This window comes from Macrobrachium nipponense, chromosome 26 (genome assembly GCF_015104395.2).
Source record: "Macrobrachium nipponense isolate FS-2020 chromosome 26, ASM1510439v2, whole genome shotgun sequence".
NCBI lineage: Eukaryota > Metazoa > Arthropoda > Malacostraca > Decapoda > Palaemonidae > Macrobrachium > Macrobrachium nipponense.
In genome coordinates, this window is record NC_087215.1 from 35281636 (window position 1) to 35298444 (window position 16809).

Here is a 16809-nt window from a genome sequence, read left to right on the forward strand (position 1 = left end):
TACCAGAATAAAGTACATGAATTACCAACCTGTCTTCTTGGGACCTAAGTACTAAAGGACGAGGATGCAACAGCCGCTGAGCGGGATTGAAGAGATAGGAACTCTCTGATGATTTGAAGGCACGAGGAGACACTTCCGGGGGAGAGAAAAGCCAGAAAAGTCAATGTCCAGAGTCATTCCCAAATAGGGAATCTGTTGCGTGGGAGTCATCTGTGATTTCTGTACCTTTATCAAGATTCTTAACTCTTTCGTTAGGTGAAGAGTTTTCATTAAGTCCACCTCACATTTCTCTCTCAACGGAGACTGGAGAAGTCATTCGTCCAAATAAGAGGATATATTTATGCCGAGAAGGTGAAGCCATCTGCCGAGAGGGGCAAGGATATGAGTTAAAACTTGTGAGGCCCTTGACAGGCTGAAACACACTTTCCCTTGAAAAACAAATCATAGAAGGTTTCTGGAGTTCATATGAATTGGGACATGAAAGTAGGCATCCTGCATTGTCAGGGGTAACCATCCAGTCCCCTAATGGATGGCCGACATATTGAATGATTTATTTCCATGTGAAATTTAGTCTTTAGAATAAACTGATTTAGGGAACTGATGTCCAGGACGGGCCTCCTGCCCCAAGATGATTTGGGGACTATGAGGAGTCAGTTCTAAAACCCTTCTGAATCTTCATTCATGACTAACTCTTCTTCCCCCTTGCATAGGAAGGATTCTATGAGGACCCCAACTGCTTCTAAGGGCAGAGGACCCTGCTGGACTTAAAGGGCACAGGACACCGCCTGCCACAAAATACAGAGGACCCCACCTGCCTCAAAGGGCAGAGGACCCGGTTTGCTTCAGAGGGGAGAGGACACTGCCTCCCTCAAAGGGCAGAGGACCCCACTTGCCGCAAGGGGCAGAGGACCCCATCTGCCTCAAGGGGCAGAGGACCCCATCTGCCCAAGGCAAGAGGACCCATCTGCCTCAAAGGGCAGAGGACCCCGCCTACCTCAAAGGGCAGAGGACCCTTGACTTTGGAATCTGCTACTTGCTTCAGAAACTCCAAGAGATCGTTTTTGGATTGCTGAGGCTTAGATCCAAGGAAAAACCTGCTTGGTTCCTTGGAACTCCAGAGACCTAAGTTCTTCAAACCTGTTTGTTTCTATATTTTTCCTCTCTACATATATCTTATTTAAGAAGTCCAGTATTAAGACACATTTTATAAATGTTTCAACTATACAGCACTTTCTTTGAAATCCTTTAGATGTCAATGTAATTCAAGAATATCAATATATATAGTTAAATAAAATCCAAGGAATCATGCAGGTCTTTCCTTTGGATTTCTCCCCAAGCAATTCGAAGACAATCTCTTGGAGTTTCTGAAGCAAGTGGCAAATTCCAAGGTCAAGGGTCCTCTGCCATTTGAGGTATATGTATGTATGTTTTATATAGATATATAGTATACATATACATATACATATATATATATATATATATATATATATATATATTAGTGTCTAATCCATAGTTTTTGAGGTCGCTGGGATGAATAGTGACACTCCTGATGTCCTTTAAGCCCAAGTTCAGCCCCAATTGGGAGGGGGTATTGAAAAGAGGGTGGGAAGGGGTTAAATGTACAAATAACCGAAACAACAGATATTAGTGTCTAATCTATAGCTTTTCAGGTTGCTGAGAAGAACAGTGAAACTCTCAATGTCCTTCAAGTCCAAGTTCAGCCCTGTGTAACAATAACGAAAAAGACAGATATTAGTGTTTAATCCATAGTTTTCGAGGTTGCTGAGAAGAATTTTGACCCTGCCTGTGCCCTTCAAGTCCAAGTTCAGCCCCAATAGGGAGGGGGGTGAGAAGGAGGTGGGAAGAGGGCGACGTGTATTACTAATAAAAAACGACAGATATTAGTGTGTAATCCACAGTTTTTTAGGTTGCTGATATGAATTTGGGACACTGGTGCCATTCAAGACCAAGTTCAGCCCCAATAGGAAGGGATAGGTGGTGGAAAGGGGTGACATGTAAAAATAACTGAAAACAACAGATATTAGTGTCCAGTTCATAGTTTTTGAGGTTGCTGAGATGAATTGTTGTTTTCAGTGAGTTTTACATGTCACCTCCTTTCCACCCCTTCTCACGTACCCTCGCCTCCTATCAGGGCTGAACTTGGGCTCAAAAGGCATCGGGAATGGCACTATTCATCTCAGCAACCACAAAAACTAAAGATTGGACACTAATATCTGCTATTTTCAGTTATTTTTACATGCCACCAGCCCACTTCCTATTTATGAAAGTGGGGAGGGGGCTGGTGAGAAGCAATTATCTCAACAGGAACGAGAGAGAGAGGGATCAGTTGTAATCAAAGATTTCCAGGGCAGCACCAGGTTGGTCAGCAAAATTATATATATTTATACACACACACACACACACACACACACACACACACATATATATATATATATATATATATATATATATATATATATATATATATATATATATGCTTCAAAATAACAGTAGATGCACGTGACTTCATTAATTAAGCGAAACCACAGGAAAATGATAGGCAAAAATCCAAGCATTTTCGTCATTATTAAGATTCGTTCGTTGACGATTATCTTAATAAAGACGAAAGCACTTGGATTTCTTCATATCATTTTCCTGTGGTATTTGCTTATATATATATATATATATATGTATATATATATATATATATATATATATATATATATATATATATTATATGTGTCAGTAAATGAAATCCCAGAGATAATTGAATGATAAACTTGTATGTGGGTTCGGAACCGTTGACTCATATGCACGGACTCCAGAATGACATCACATTATCTTTCTTCCGGGCCAATAATTACCTCTGCTGTTTCTGTTTCATGAAGTTTATGAAAATATCGTGTTGATATCCCTAGTAACTCATCCCACAGTATGTGTAACAGTGTTTATATATCGACGAAATAATTTGCTTCGGGCCGGGAACCGAAAATGCATGTATACTTTCTTTAATTATAGATTAAAATGAAGTGCATTAGTGTTATCGACAATATCTGCTGTGAAGAGCGAAGATAACTGTAGGGCTACCCACTTGGGACTGACCTGTAGGTACGTTGGGCCAATAATGGGTTTTTACCCGACGATATTTCTGCCTATGTGTACATCTTCATTCTGACCCGAGTGCCAAAGTTCATGAATCAGCACTTACATTCATGTTTTAAGTGCACTTACGTGTAAGTGTCGGATTACTGTGTCCATAAATGTCTTGAGGATAAACTAAATATAAACGTGGTGCACTGCAGGCATTACTTAGGGGTCTTTGCAGCGTCCCTTCAGCCCTTAGCTACAACCGCTTTCATTCCTTTTACTGTACCTCTGTTCATATTCATCCATCTGACTTTCCAGCCTCTCTAACAACGTAGTGCAACTGCGAGGTTTTCCTCTGGTTAAATTCAAACCTTGTTGCTGTCAATTTCCCTTTCAGCGCTAAATGACCTCATAGGCCATAGCGCTTAGCCTTTGGCCCAAATTCTATATTCTATTAACTAAATGTACTGAGGAGCGTCGGCAGGAATACCCAGCTATTGCACAAAACAATTCTGTGAGAGTGGAAACAAATTTCATAGTAATCAGAGACAAAACACAGGCACACACATAAATTCCTCAATTGCAGCATTGTAATAGCTTTAAAGATATTCCCCATTTACTTAAAATTATTAGTGTTAATAAGGTATTTAAGGACAATAATTAAATAAGAGAACACTTCTACAGAAGCCTCCTGACAATATCAACAGATGTGTATACTTCAAATCCTATGTAATCTCTGAGACAAAATCTGTATTGGTCAAACAGGAACGGAGATTTGAATAGCATAGTATTTCATATTCACAAGATAGAACTGAGTATTTTTTTTTTCATAGTAGAGATAAAAAATTTTGCTATTCATCGGGTTGGTTGGTTTTAATAATATGTCGGGAAAATACAAAAAGAGTCTTGTTTTATAAAAGAAGGGTTTGATTAGAATATGAATATCAGTTCAGGAATATATAGAAATGAACCTATTTAAAAATGAGTATGGAAAAATGTACATGATTTACGGGATATACGTTTTCTGGCTCAGATGAAAAGGTAACGATATACATATACATACCTATTATGATATGTATATGTATATATATATATATATAATAAATATATATATCTATATATATATATGTATATATATCATATATATATTATATCTTTAGAAATAACCCAAGCCATGTGCCCGTCCAAACGAGATGTGTAAGTATCACACTCATTCGCTATCTGAGAGGTGGAAAACTCCATAAACCCTATCCTACTAATACCAGCCTTAACTGTCTCTGTGTTCTTTTGTGCTCTGCTTTCATACTAGCATGTAATGTCAATATCTGCTACCGTACACCAGTCCTTTTGAAAATAACTGCCTAAGAAGAAAACGGCCATACGTTCATACGTTCTGTCTCATTTCTTTATGATGGCACTTTCCAAATAATTACCACGTGTTCCAGTCAGTTGAAGATATATATATATATATATATATATATATATATATATATATATATATATATATATATATAAACAACGTTTTAAACTTTCTTGTCTCACACCTGAAGGGAGGGTACGTCTGGGGAAGCTGAAAAAGAAAGATATGAGAAAAATGTTTTTAACCATGAAAAAATGACTGGAATTTTATTATGAATGAAAATATCTGTTGATGTACAAAAAAAAAGAAGGAAAAAAATCATGTTTGGTCTCTATGAAACAAAAATAAGGACATTACAAATTCTCTATAAAGAGGGATGGCAACAGCATGAGAGAGAGAGAGAGAGAGATGACTGTTGTCAAGTGATGCAAACTGACTGCAGTTGGACTGGTGCCGACGTCAATCGTTATGATAAATTCTGGGCAGTAATAAAGTGGCTTATCCCACGGGTGGTGCATACGGCAAACCCAGCGAACATATTCTCGTATTTTGCTTCCTCCTTAAAAGTTGACTTTCTTTTCTAACTGAAAATGGAACTGCAACAAGCGGCAACGACCCTATCTGTTCAGATTACTATAAAATGATCTTGATAACAACTAAGTCCTGTTCATAATTGGAGATAAAATGATAAGCAGGCAAGACAAGATACAGAAAGATAAGGTGTAGATAAGAATAAAAGGCCAGCATACAGGAAATATTTAAAGTGAACTGATATATATATGTGTGCTGTGTATGTATGTATGTGTAAATGACTCAATATATCCTATATATATATATATATATATATATATATATATATATATATATATATGTGTGTGTGTGTGTGTGTGTGTGTGTGTGGTGTGTGTGTGTGTGTGTGTGTGTGTGTGTAGAATCTTCTCGTCACTTTTTTACCAGATACATATGGAGCTGTAATAGCCACAATGCCCTCTTAACTTCTTGAATTCTTCGCTCTTTTTTGGATACGATTGTGGACTTTTATCCTTCTCGTGGCCAGGTCGGCAACGTGAACTCTTTGTGATTATGGGACCTGGGTTCGTTTCCCGATACCGGACATCACAACTTCTTCAAAAATTTCTTTGAACTTGTATCTTCAGGCTTTGTACTGACAAGCGTATCCAAAAAAGAGCAAAGAAGTCAAGAAGTTAGGTGGGCATTGTGATTATTACAGTTGCATATATATATATATATATATATATATATATATATATATATATATCATCGTAATACCAACAAAAGCTCCTTAACTTCTCGTACTGGTTGGATATGTTCATCATTACAAGACTTGCATGCGTGATTGTCTTTGAACCTCACTACGCCATGAATATTTTTAATTTTTAGACTGAAACACATATACAGACATAAACATACACACACCTACAAATTATTATCATATATATATTATATATATATATATTAATAATAAATCTATATATAATATACATATATATATATAAATATAATATATATTTTAACAACCTTCTCACTTTTTACCAGATAAGTATGTTATGTAATTATAATAACCATCGAGAAGTTAAAATTATTCATAGAGGATAATAATAATAATAATAATAATAATAATAATAATAATAATAATAATAATAATAATAATAATAATAATTTACGAATACATAATAATACATATTCTTCATTTTCTCTTCACATATCACACGTATCTAAAATCGCAAGTTTTATTTTATCTTGATCGCATGAATGTTGCAAACTCCAATGATAAGTAGAAAGAGGTATAAAGAATTAAATGCTTCTCTCTTCACTTTTACTCGTTGTAATTCCTTTGTTTTATCTTATTGATTGCAGGAAAAAATAATTTAGTTGTACGATTAATACCGAATTCTATGGTATGATCAAAACTAAAATGAACTGAAGTATGACATCTAGTCGTCTTGAGGCAACGAAAGGTTAAATGAGATAAAGAGCTTATCTTTTATCTCCTTTGCTGATAACGTACAAGATTTTAACAATATTGTGATAAAGAGAGTGCAGAGAGCTCTTCTATCAGCATATGCTCGTACATTACGGTACTAAAAACGAGTGTCCGCTGTTCGGCAAGTTGTGCATCACACTGTGAAAGCCGATTGTGTGGGAAAACCGAATGTCAAGAGGTTACTCGATCTTTAGATCTAAAGACTGTGTTCAGGAAACGAGGTATTTCAGTAGGATCTACTCTCATTTCGGGATGTGTTACGTCTTGAGACAATTGTCGCACTGCAATGCAGCAATATCTCGTTTGTGAAGATGTGGGAACCGTGTAAGGCAGCATTTCTTACTTGATCGAGTCTCATTTGCGATTCTTCAACCGCACTGAAAGACGCAGAGCAGAGAGCTCGATCTTGCTGGTCTCAATGGAGAACCGTAACAGAAATGTATTTCCTTGCAGATGGCATTAGGATTGCTGCTTAAAGCTGATGATTTAATGTTGTTAAACATTAAATCATCCTATTTTCTTTATCCTATTCTTGAATACTGCGGTAATCTTTCACTTACGTCTTCACTTTAAAGTCCTTCAACAGAAAAGTAAAAAAAAAAAAGTTTACTAATAAAGTATTCTTATCATTAAAGAGCAAAATATTAATGTTTTTCGTCAAAATAAATTAGTTTTATCACTGATTCATAGCATTTTATTCTGAATCCACTATTCAAGCACTAGATGCTCGAAAGTTTTTTCATGTTTACAGATTATTTATAAAATTAGCCAAGATTTATCATTAAATATCCGTTTTCTGTCCAACTTACTTTTAGGTTCTCTTTGGTATGAGGCCATAAACCCAGGTGGCTTTTTGAACTAAAATAGTAGTTTTTGAGGCCTTCTCCTGCAAGCAGACACGCATCAAGAATGGCCGAGTCTGGGCAGGACCAAACAAAATACTTGAAAGGTAAGAGTGACATTATAATATTAAGAAAAGATTTTCAAATACCTTCCAGATAAACCTCTCATTTTGAGCATTCTAAAAGTAATTGTCATCACATTCTTGTATTCATACTGCTAAAAATAACGGTGATACAGGGAATGGTAGAGACAAAATATCCGGATCACAGAGATGTTAAGTAATGTCCTCTAGTTCAGACCAAGTTCAGAAAGTGGGGTGGAGCTTCCATGCCTTATACATCCTCTTCAATATCTGCATACATGATTGGCTATCAAACCTAAGTCTATAGCTTAATCTATAGATCTTGTATCAGACGTAAATTCTAAGACAAGGAATATTTCAGTTCCACGGTGCTATACTGAATCAAAGTACAGACGTTACTGTACAGTACTTAATCAAATATGAAAATAATATGAAAGTAGGCAATCGTAAAGTTACTTGAAAATTAAAAGAAAATCTGATACGCATAATTATGAGAAGATTTAATTGAAATGAAGATTTGTCACAATATGAACGATTTCAACTTATAAAGTGAGAGACAATTCTCATTCAGTAATAAGAATAAAACCTTTCACAACGCAAACAGGGCCCGATCAAGTCATTCCATCGGATGTCCTGAAGACATGGGAACCAATGGGGGCTGTGAAGATTAAAATGGCAAAAAGTGGAGTAGATGCTAATCCACCAATCTCTGTGCCTAGTCTTTTGAGGAGAGCAGCTGATAAGTGAGTGTGAGTCTTCCCACATTTGGGAACATTTTTGAAAAAATGAAAAATATCATGACATCTTTTATCCTCTTTGTCAATGTCATCTGCTTGAAAACTATACCCTTTAGTAAATGCAAGGTAAAGAATGCTGCCATAATTAACCTATAACTATCAACTGCCAGTTATTAACAGTAAAAACTGTAAATGTTATTAGATTATGGTCGTAGTAATCCTGACGTTGTAAAAGCGATATCACGGATAGCAGTTGTCATTGTTTTGAACAATGACAACACAACAGCTTTTAACTATTTTTAGGAACAGTGGTATTTATTACTGAAAGTGAATGAAATAATATAGTCCTTTAACTGGAATGGTGTATTAACGCAAAACATTGCAACTATTACCGTCTTTCAGCAGTTTCTCTGGTTTGGAACGACGATTGACCGCTTGATGTTTTCAGGTTTCCTGATGTTAAAGCTCTTTGTGTGAAGAGGGATGGAGTTTGGCAGACGACAACATACCGGGAATATTTTGCTCAAGTTTGTACCGTGGCTAAAGCCTTCATCAAACTAGGCCTAGAGCGTTTCCACGGAGTGTGTATTCTTGGTTTCAATTCCCCGGAGTGGTTTATTTCTGACCTTGCTGCCATATTTGCAGGGTAAGTACTTCTGATAATGACTGGTCATCAATTATTCTTTTTTTACAATTTGAAAAAACTTTCAAAAATTGTACATTTAATTGACACTTCATTAATTTTTGGAACACCGTTCTGTTTGACTCAGAAATCAATTAAACTTTTTGTTTTTCCCAGAGGATTTGCCTGTGGGATCTACACAACGAACTCTCCAGAAGCATGTGAACATTGTGCAAAAAGCAGTAAAGCACAAATATTCGTTGTTGAGAACCAAAAGCAACTGGACAAAATCTTAGAGATTCGAGAACGCTTGCCTGACCTGAAAGCGATCATCCAGTACACTGGGAAACCAACATCAGAGGGAGTCTTGAGCTGGGCTGATGTCCTGGCTCTTGGGCAAAAAGAACCGGAGACGCAACTTGACTACAGACTGAGTTGCATCGCTGCCAACCAGTGCTGCACTCTGATCTTCACTTCAGGAACGACTGGGCCGCCCAAAGGAGTTATGCTCAGCCATGACAACATGACTTGGACTGCTCATGCTAATTCTGTCAATATTGACTTTGCCGTTGGGAAGGAGGTGGTCATCAGTTTCTTACCCTTGTCTCACGTTGCAGCGCAAATGTCTGATATGTACATGTGTATGTACTCAGGGGTGTCAGTGCACTTTGCTCAGCCTGATGCTCTAAAAGGCAGTTTAGCTGCAACTATGAAAGAAGTGCGTCCAACTGTGCTTTTGAGCGTTCCTCGCGTCTGGGAGAAGATATATGAAAAGTTGATGGAAGTCGGGAAAAGTACTAAGGGAATGAAAAAATCCGTTGCCACGTGGGCGAAGTCAATCGGCTCAGAAATATGTGAACGCAGACAAAAGCAAGACTTTGGAAAACCTGTCTTATACCCCATCGCTAACAAAATCCTCTTCAAAAAAATAAAAAAGGTTCTGGGACTTGATAGATGCAAAATTTTCATTTCAGCAGCAGCCCCAATTTCAAATGACATCTTACGATACTTCCACAGCATCGACATTCCGCTCACAGAAATCTATGGCATGTCAGAGTCCTGCGGTCCTCATACCGTGGGCGTTGAGACAGCTTTCAAAATCGGAAGTTGTGGTCGCACACCCCCTGGTTTCTATACTAAGTTACTGAACAAGGACAAGGATGGGAATGGGGAAATCTGCATGAATGGCCGCCACATATCTATGGGTTATCTGCATATGGAGGCTGAAACCCACGAAGCCATAGATGACGAAGGTTGGTTGCACACGGGTGACATAGGTCACCTCGACTTGGATAATTTCTTGTTCATCACCGGTCGAATAAAGGAACTGATTGTCACCGCTGGAGGTGAGAATGTGGCCCCAGTCATCATTGAAGACACTCTCAAAGGAGAGCTCCCCTGCATCGGAAACTGCATGCTTATAGGAGACCGGAGAAAGTTTCTGTCTGCGTTGCTTACCATGAAGGTCAGTCAGTTTGTCTTGGTGCCTGTTTGTTTCCTGACCGTATTGTGCTTGCTTTAAAACGCGAATAAGTTATTTTTCCACATTAATTAAAAATTAAAGAACGATTGAACTAATTATTAAAAAAATTTTTTTGAGTAATTTATTTTCCGGAGACAGGTTAGCCTTGACAAAGAACAGGTTTCAGCATAGTATTTTTTTTCAATCTACGCTGTTTTCTAGTACTTTCTGTCTTTGAGTTTGGGTTGTCACTATGCTGTAATTTTGTTTTAGTTTAGCGGCAGTTAATGGGCGATTACTCCGTATATAAGGGAAAATAAACAGCAATTGATTTGCTATAGAAATGAGGAATACAATACAAAGTAAACTTGTGTATCTTCCTGAATCACCTAATCTATCAGTGATTCAGTCACATATACAGAATAATATATATATATATATATATATATATATATATATATATATATATATATGTACATACATGTAAATTTGCTTTCAAAAAGTTTATTATGAAGGAATTTATGCCAAGCCTGAACTTATCGATGAACTTAAAGATGAAATGTAGATCACCTTAGAATAAAAGATGAATGGAAAAGGGGCAAACAGTGAACAGATATGTTTTTGTCCTCTCTCTACACACTCATACACACACACATACACACACACACACATACATATTATATATATATATATATATATATATATACTATATATATATATGTATATATATATATAATGACATCTGACCTGTTTTTTGAGAAATCCAGAATTCCTGATGAAGAGGTCTGACAGAACTTGGTTCAGACATTCAATGGGATGACTCCTTCCAAAGAAAGAATTTCTTGGAATAACGGTGAATATTTAATAATCTGCTGCCATGGAAACACTCGTGCCCATTATCTATAATAGGAATTTATGCTGTTAAACTATATCATATTCTGCGTGGCCTAGCAGATGTATTATTATGAAAGCGCTTTACTTTTTACTTTGTATCCCTGGCAGCCTTTCATTCTCACTCATTTTGAACGAAGAGTATATATTTGTCAAAAATGAGTTAAAATGATTCATCTTTCTAGACTGACATGGACATGGATACGGGGGAGCCCGAGGACACCCTACAACCAGCTGCGCTCAATTGGTGCAAAAGCGTGGGATCTGAAGCGAGAACAACTCAAGATATATTGGAAGGCCCCGATGAGAAGGTGATGAAGGCTATACAAGAAGGGATCGACAGAACGAACAACAAAGCCATTTCAAATGCCCAGAGGATCCAGAAGTGGCAGATCTTGCCAAAGGACTTCTCCATACCTGGAGGTGAACTTGGTAAGTATGGCAGTAGTACAGACTATGATATGCCTTCGTCGCTGTCATATTCATCATCATTGAGCAGGAGGCATGATAATATCACATGATAGATGTATTCAAATGAGTCAATTGAAATTATGATAATAATAATACTATTTCGGACAAAAGTCTTGTTACAAGATGGAGAGGCATGTAACGTACTTCCTTCTTATGCTTTTTCCTCTCTCTTACGAAAGATAAGGTTTAGGAGAATCTGATGGTGTAAGGCTTGGAAATACTTTGTCTCCATCTCGCTATAAGGCTACAGTGTATTGCTCTGGTATCTAAAATTTTGTTCAAAATCCCGAAAACTGCCAGCTTTTTTGAGCCTCTATGTTCGAGAAACATTTTCTCTGGAGAGATACCATGATGAATATTAAAGTAATGGGGGGAGACAGGCTAAATAGTTGCAGCTATGCATCGCTGTTATGCAGCAAACTTACATATTATCTCTTTATATATGTTGACTGTTTGCTCACCTTTCATCGCGACTTCCACCTCACAGTGCTACTATCATCATTTATCATCAACTCATTTGCATTTGTTTGAGGCTGAAAATGTCGTTTGCGAAATGCAGTCCAACAATCTCATTTCCGATTTCCACTGACGTCATCTGAATTAGATTTTTATTTCCGGCTTCTCACAGGACCGACGATGAAAGTGAGGAGGTCCTTCGTAGCCGAGAAGTACGCCGACGTCATCGAAGGACTCTACGATGTATGAAGGACAAGTTGCCGACCTTAGCTATAATGGGATTTATTTTATGGGCTTTATCAGACCTTGTAACAGGACACAAAGATGTGCGCCATATATGAATACTAATTTAAATGGCGGCTTTATTATTCACTTATATGTTGAAATGTCACATTGTCCTCAATATGCAGATAATATACAACGACTTTGAGAAGATTACTCTCATGTGCCTCTCTGCAGTTTTCTTTCTAAACTATCTAGAAGCAGCTCACTGTGCCTTGGACGAACTTTACAAATTACAGATCTCTGTGGAGCCGAAGAGCTGAAAATAGTTAAACACAGGACAAGCGGGAATCTCAAGTATTACATTGCAGTTCACTGAAGATATATAACTCTATATAATGCAGAGCAAACTAACAAGTTTACAGTTACAAGAGAAAGATGGTCCTAGATGCTAAACTTTTGTAAGTAAACTGAAATTCATAAAAGTGTAAGTGCAAGTAAGGTCGAACCTATGTCTGCCTTTATCAGTGTCGAAATACTAGTACTTATTAAAGTATTTAAGAAGGAAACTGCAAGGCATTAGGTATTTTTTTAACTGTTTTACTTTTGAGATGAAATTGCTAATATGGTCTATTCTAATCCTTTATGATTTTCATTATGCGTACATTCAAAGTCTAATGTAAATTATATTAATTTTACCCTCGGGAGCGATCAAATGAGTGACTTACTAATTCTTGTAAAGCTCCTACCAACATTTACTCTTTCATGGCAAAATCATTACTACTGAAAAAACAAACAGAAAATAACACATAAATGGAAAAATGCAAAAGTGGCTCAAATTAATACTTCTTAGGTATGTTGTATTTATACAGATATTGAAGTAGACATTAATCTAACACAGAATGCATTTACAGGAAGCCACGAAGCCACTCTTTTATAACCTTAGCATTAAGCATGGAAACTGTCCTGTTCAGAGAATACTCAGGCCTATTACAACACAACCTTGTACAGAGAGAGTTATACTTGATATTGTGAAATAAAATGCGCTTGGCTAAATGCATCACTTTAGTTCACCTCCACTTTAGCACACAGTACAATGAAAGAAGGTAGTTATTTTTTTATCAAAATAGAAGACAAAACTATTATATATATATATATATATATATATATATATATATATATATATATACATATATATATATATATATATATATATATATATATCATGAAGCTATGACCTCATGTAGGAGGACTTGACTGGGCAAGTGATATGCAACTGAAAGGGGAAAAAAAAGATCTCAATCGAATTTTGCAAAAACACATGCTATTATACCATAGTAAGTACAAAACTGTAAAATGGACATGTGAATGTTTAAAAAAAAAAGCTTTATAATTACCGTCTAAACAAAACTGGGAACAACCAAATGTTCAAAACAATACGCTTGATTAATCGTGTTGATATCAAGGGTCATACGAAGAATTTCAACAAGAAGGGTGATATTTCCAATAACGAAGAATATATTTCTAATAACGAAGAATATATTTCCAATAACAGTTGATTTTAGGACTCAACGTGAGGCAAAGACGAAAACAAATACTATAATAATTATGAACGAGTTAGTTTTGAACACTACCAAAACTTTGTTTCATCGATTCTGAAAGACTTTAAGGAGGCATAATGAAAAAGGCTGTAGGAAGTTCCAGAATGACTCAATTAAATCTGAGACACAATGTTGCCAAGAAGCTTTTTAAGGGAACAGATAGGTTGTGTATAGTTGGAGGAAGAGTAAGAAGAAAGCAGATATTTACGTGGCGAAAAAAAACCAGCATGAGAAAATTCATATGAATGTATCACAGTCACAGGAGACTCAAGCTCACGGATTGTAAAGTAATTAGGGCTTTTATGCAAATGGATCTGAAAAGAATCGTACACTGCTGATATGAATGAAGGAACTGGGATTAACAACGAAAGGAACAAAGCACTATTATGTCTCCACTGCTTCAAGTACTTAGTTTATATATATTATATATATATATATATATATATATATTATATATATACACATATATATACATACACCCATAGATATTGTTTGTATATATATATATATATATATATATATATATATATATATATATATATATATATATCTCACCCTGCACACTTGCTAACGGGACATCAGGTATCGCGTGGAACGTCAAAATGAGCGACTGATACATGGGAACATCTTAATGGATCCCATTGAATCTGCATTGACGACAACACAGGTGTGAATTCTCGAATAACAGACCAGGATATGGGACTGATATAGAGCTTATCATATCACATGACATATAACTTCCTCCTCGATTCAGGTAAAAACTTGACGTTTTGATTCATGGAGTTGGCTGGTCAATTTTCTATGTATGTACGTATGTCTGCTTGCCTGTCTCTTTCACTCACACACACACATATATATATTACAGTAAGACTGTGAAACCAGGTATTTCATGAAATCTCTGATATATTTAGAAAATTCGTGAAATCACCAATTCACTTGATCCCCCGAGGGGTAGTACTAAACACGGAGAAACTGTGTACTAGATGAATCACTGTTTCGCCGTGTTTAGTACTATAGTAGATTCACATCAACCGTGCATTTGATGTCTAATCCAGTCCTTACGACGCTCCTGATTGGCTGCTGATAGGCCAATCACAGGGATGGAAACTCTTAGTCTCTCTCGAGAGTTCACATGGGTAGGATGTATATTCCGCCTCTCCTGAGGGATACGTCCCTCAGGAGAGGTGGAACATAAATCCTGCCTATGTGAACTCTCGAGAGAGATTGAGAATTTCAAGCGCTGTGATTGGCTTATCAACAGCCAATCAGGAGCGTCGTAAGGGACTGGCCTACATAGACATCAAATGCACGGTTGATGTGAATCTACTATAGCCCCTTGGGGATCAAATATCCTTAAGTGAATTGGTGATTTCACGAATTCCCTGAATATTTCGAAATCCCTGGCTTCACAATCTTACTGTAACATAGATACGCGGTAAACTAAATCTGTACTTATAGTAAGGCTAGGAAAGTCAGGATACAGTTTTTTTTTTTAAATCTTCGGACATATATTGCTCTATAATGCCACACCTGGCAACTCTGAAAGGGGGCGGAGCTTCAAAACCATAGTGTTCGTTGCTTTCTAGATTTCCATTAACTCTACACCATCAATATTCTGTAGAAGTCCTATAATCATTTATACTTGAATATAGTAACAGGCTCTATATTATTCGTTAATGTTGGTTTGGTAACGTCAGTTCACAGTAGAATATCGATCATCCTTTTTTTAAAACCTACTGGGACACCTTACTCATAAGTAATGTTTGACTCTAAACTGACGTAAAATTCATGCGGAATTGAAGACGGACCTTAAAAAATGAGAGAAAATGTTTTAAAATCTGGGCAGTACTTGTGGAAATCGTTCGTGAGGAACACTACAGTAAGGAATGAAATATTATGGAGAGAGAGAGAGAGAGAGAGAGAGAGAGAGAGAGAGAGAGAGAGAGAGAGAGAGAGAGAGCGCAAGCATAAGCCTATCGATAGAGATACCTAATTCATTATATTTACTTTGACAGATTGAGTGATAATATTTTTTCAAGTGTTTCAAAAGTGGAGAGAGAGAGAGAGCGCACGCAAGCATAGGCCTTTCTATACAGATATTTAATTCATTATATTTACTTTGAGAGATTGAGTGATAATATTTTTTTCAAATTGTTTTAAAAGTGGAGAGAGAGATAGAGCGAGGAGAGAGAGAGAGAGCGAGAGAGAAGATAGAGAGAGAGAGGCGAGAAGAGAGAGAGAGAGAGAGAGAGAGAGAGACTTATTTACGTGAAAGCATAGTCCTATTTATAACTACTTAATTTCATAATATTTTCTCTGAGAGACTGAGTGGTAATACATAATTTTAAAGTATGTTCTAGAAGTGGAGAGAGAGAGAGAGAGAGAGAGAGAGAGAGAGAGAGAGAGAGAGAGAGAGAGAGAATTATAGTATTGGTGACGGACTTGTGATGGGGGAAAGGCAGAAGAAAGAGAGGTGAGTCGGTGCACAGATACCTGGGAAACAGGGTGATTTGCTGCCAAGATCGTGCTGCATTATGCTAGATAAAATTTGAAGGATCATAGTATTCAAGTTAATTCTCTAAGAAATTCATACCCTAATCTTGATTTACTTAAAGAAAAAAAAAACGTGGAAAATTTCAAACCAAAGGCTGCGGTCATTCTTGCTCTCTTGATATAGTCTGTACTTTTACTTTTGAAAATCGGTTTTCATTCACAAACCATTCACGAAAACACCCGTGTTAAATAAAAATATTTATTACCACAAATAACTCAATATGTATTGAACAGACAATTGAAATTTTATATCGTGCAAAAAATGCTGATGTGTTGGGAGATCTTTCAGCCTCGCGGCAAAGTAATGCAGCCGTGTAGGCTAACTACTAACTGCTCTGTAATGGGAGCATAGCCAGAAAATCTTTGTGCTGACACGTTACTTTAACCTTGATAAAGATTTATTTTTAAGGACAGTAG

General features: G+C 36.7%; 1 protein-coding gene across 3 annotated transcripts; it reads left to right on the forward strand.

The window, feature by feature from the left end:
• Nucleotides 1-6517: 6517 nt before the first annotated feature.
• On the forward strand, nt 6518-13294 carry LOC135200185 (long-chain-fatty-acid--CoA ligase ACSBG2-like). 3 transcript variants are annotated; one of them, XM_064228558.1, is made up of 7 exons: nt 6518-6673; nt 7268-7401; nt 7982-8120; nt 8563-8760; nt 8914-10201; nt 11275-11521; nt 12189-13294. In XM_064228558.1, the coding sequence occupies exons 2-7, from the start codon at nt 7362-7364 to the stop codon at nt 12263-12265; spliced, it is 1989 nt and encodes a 662-aa protein (XP_064084628.1). In that variant the 5' UTR covers nt 6518-6673; nt 7268-7361; the 3' UTR covers nt 12266-13294. The 3 variants fall into 3 exon arrangements, with proteins under 3 accessions (XP_064084628.1, XP_064084629.1, XP_064084630.1); XM_064228559.1 differs by having other exon boundaries at nt 6530-6776; XM_064228560.1 differs by lacking the exon at nt 6518-6673 and adding an exon at nt 6819-6996.
• The last annotated feature ends 3515 nt before the right edge of the window (nt 13295-16809 follow it).

Bases quoted from the DNA above. Each gene is read 5' to 3' on its own strand.
- LOC135200185 (XM_064228558.1), top strand. From the start codon at position 7,362: ATGGCCGAGTCTGGGCAGGACCAAACAAAATACTTGAAAG. The intron at 8,761-8,913 runs GTAAGTACTTCT...TGTTTTTCCCAG, and splicing joins CTTGCTGCCATATTTGCAGG to AGGATTTGCCTGTGGGATCT. The intron at 11,522-12,188 runs GTAAGTATGGCA...GGCTTCTCACAG, and splicing joins CATACCTGGAGGTGAACTTG to GACCGACGATGAAAGTGAGG.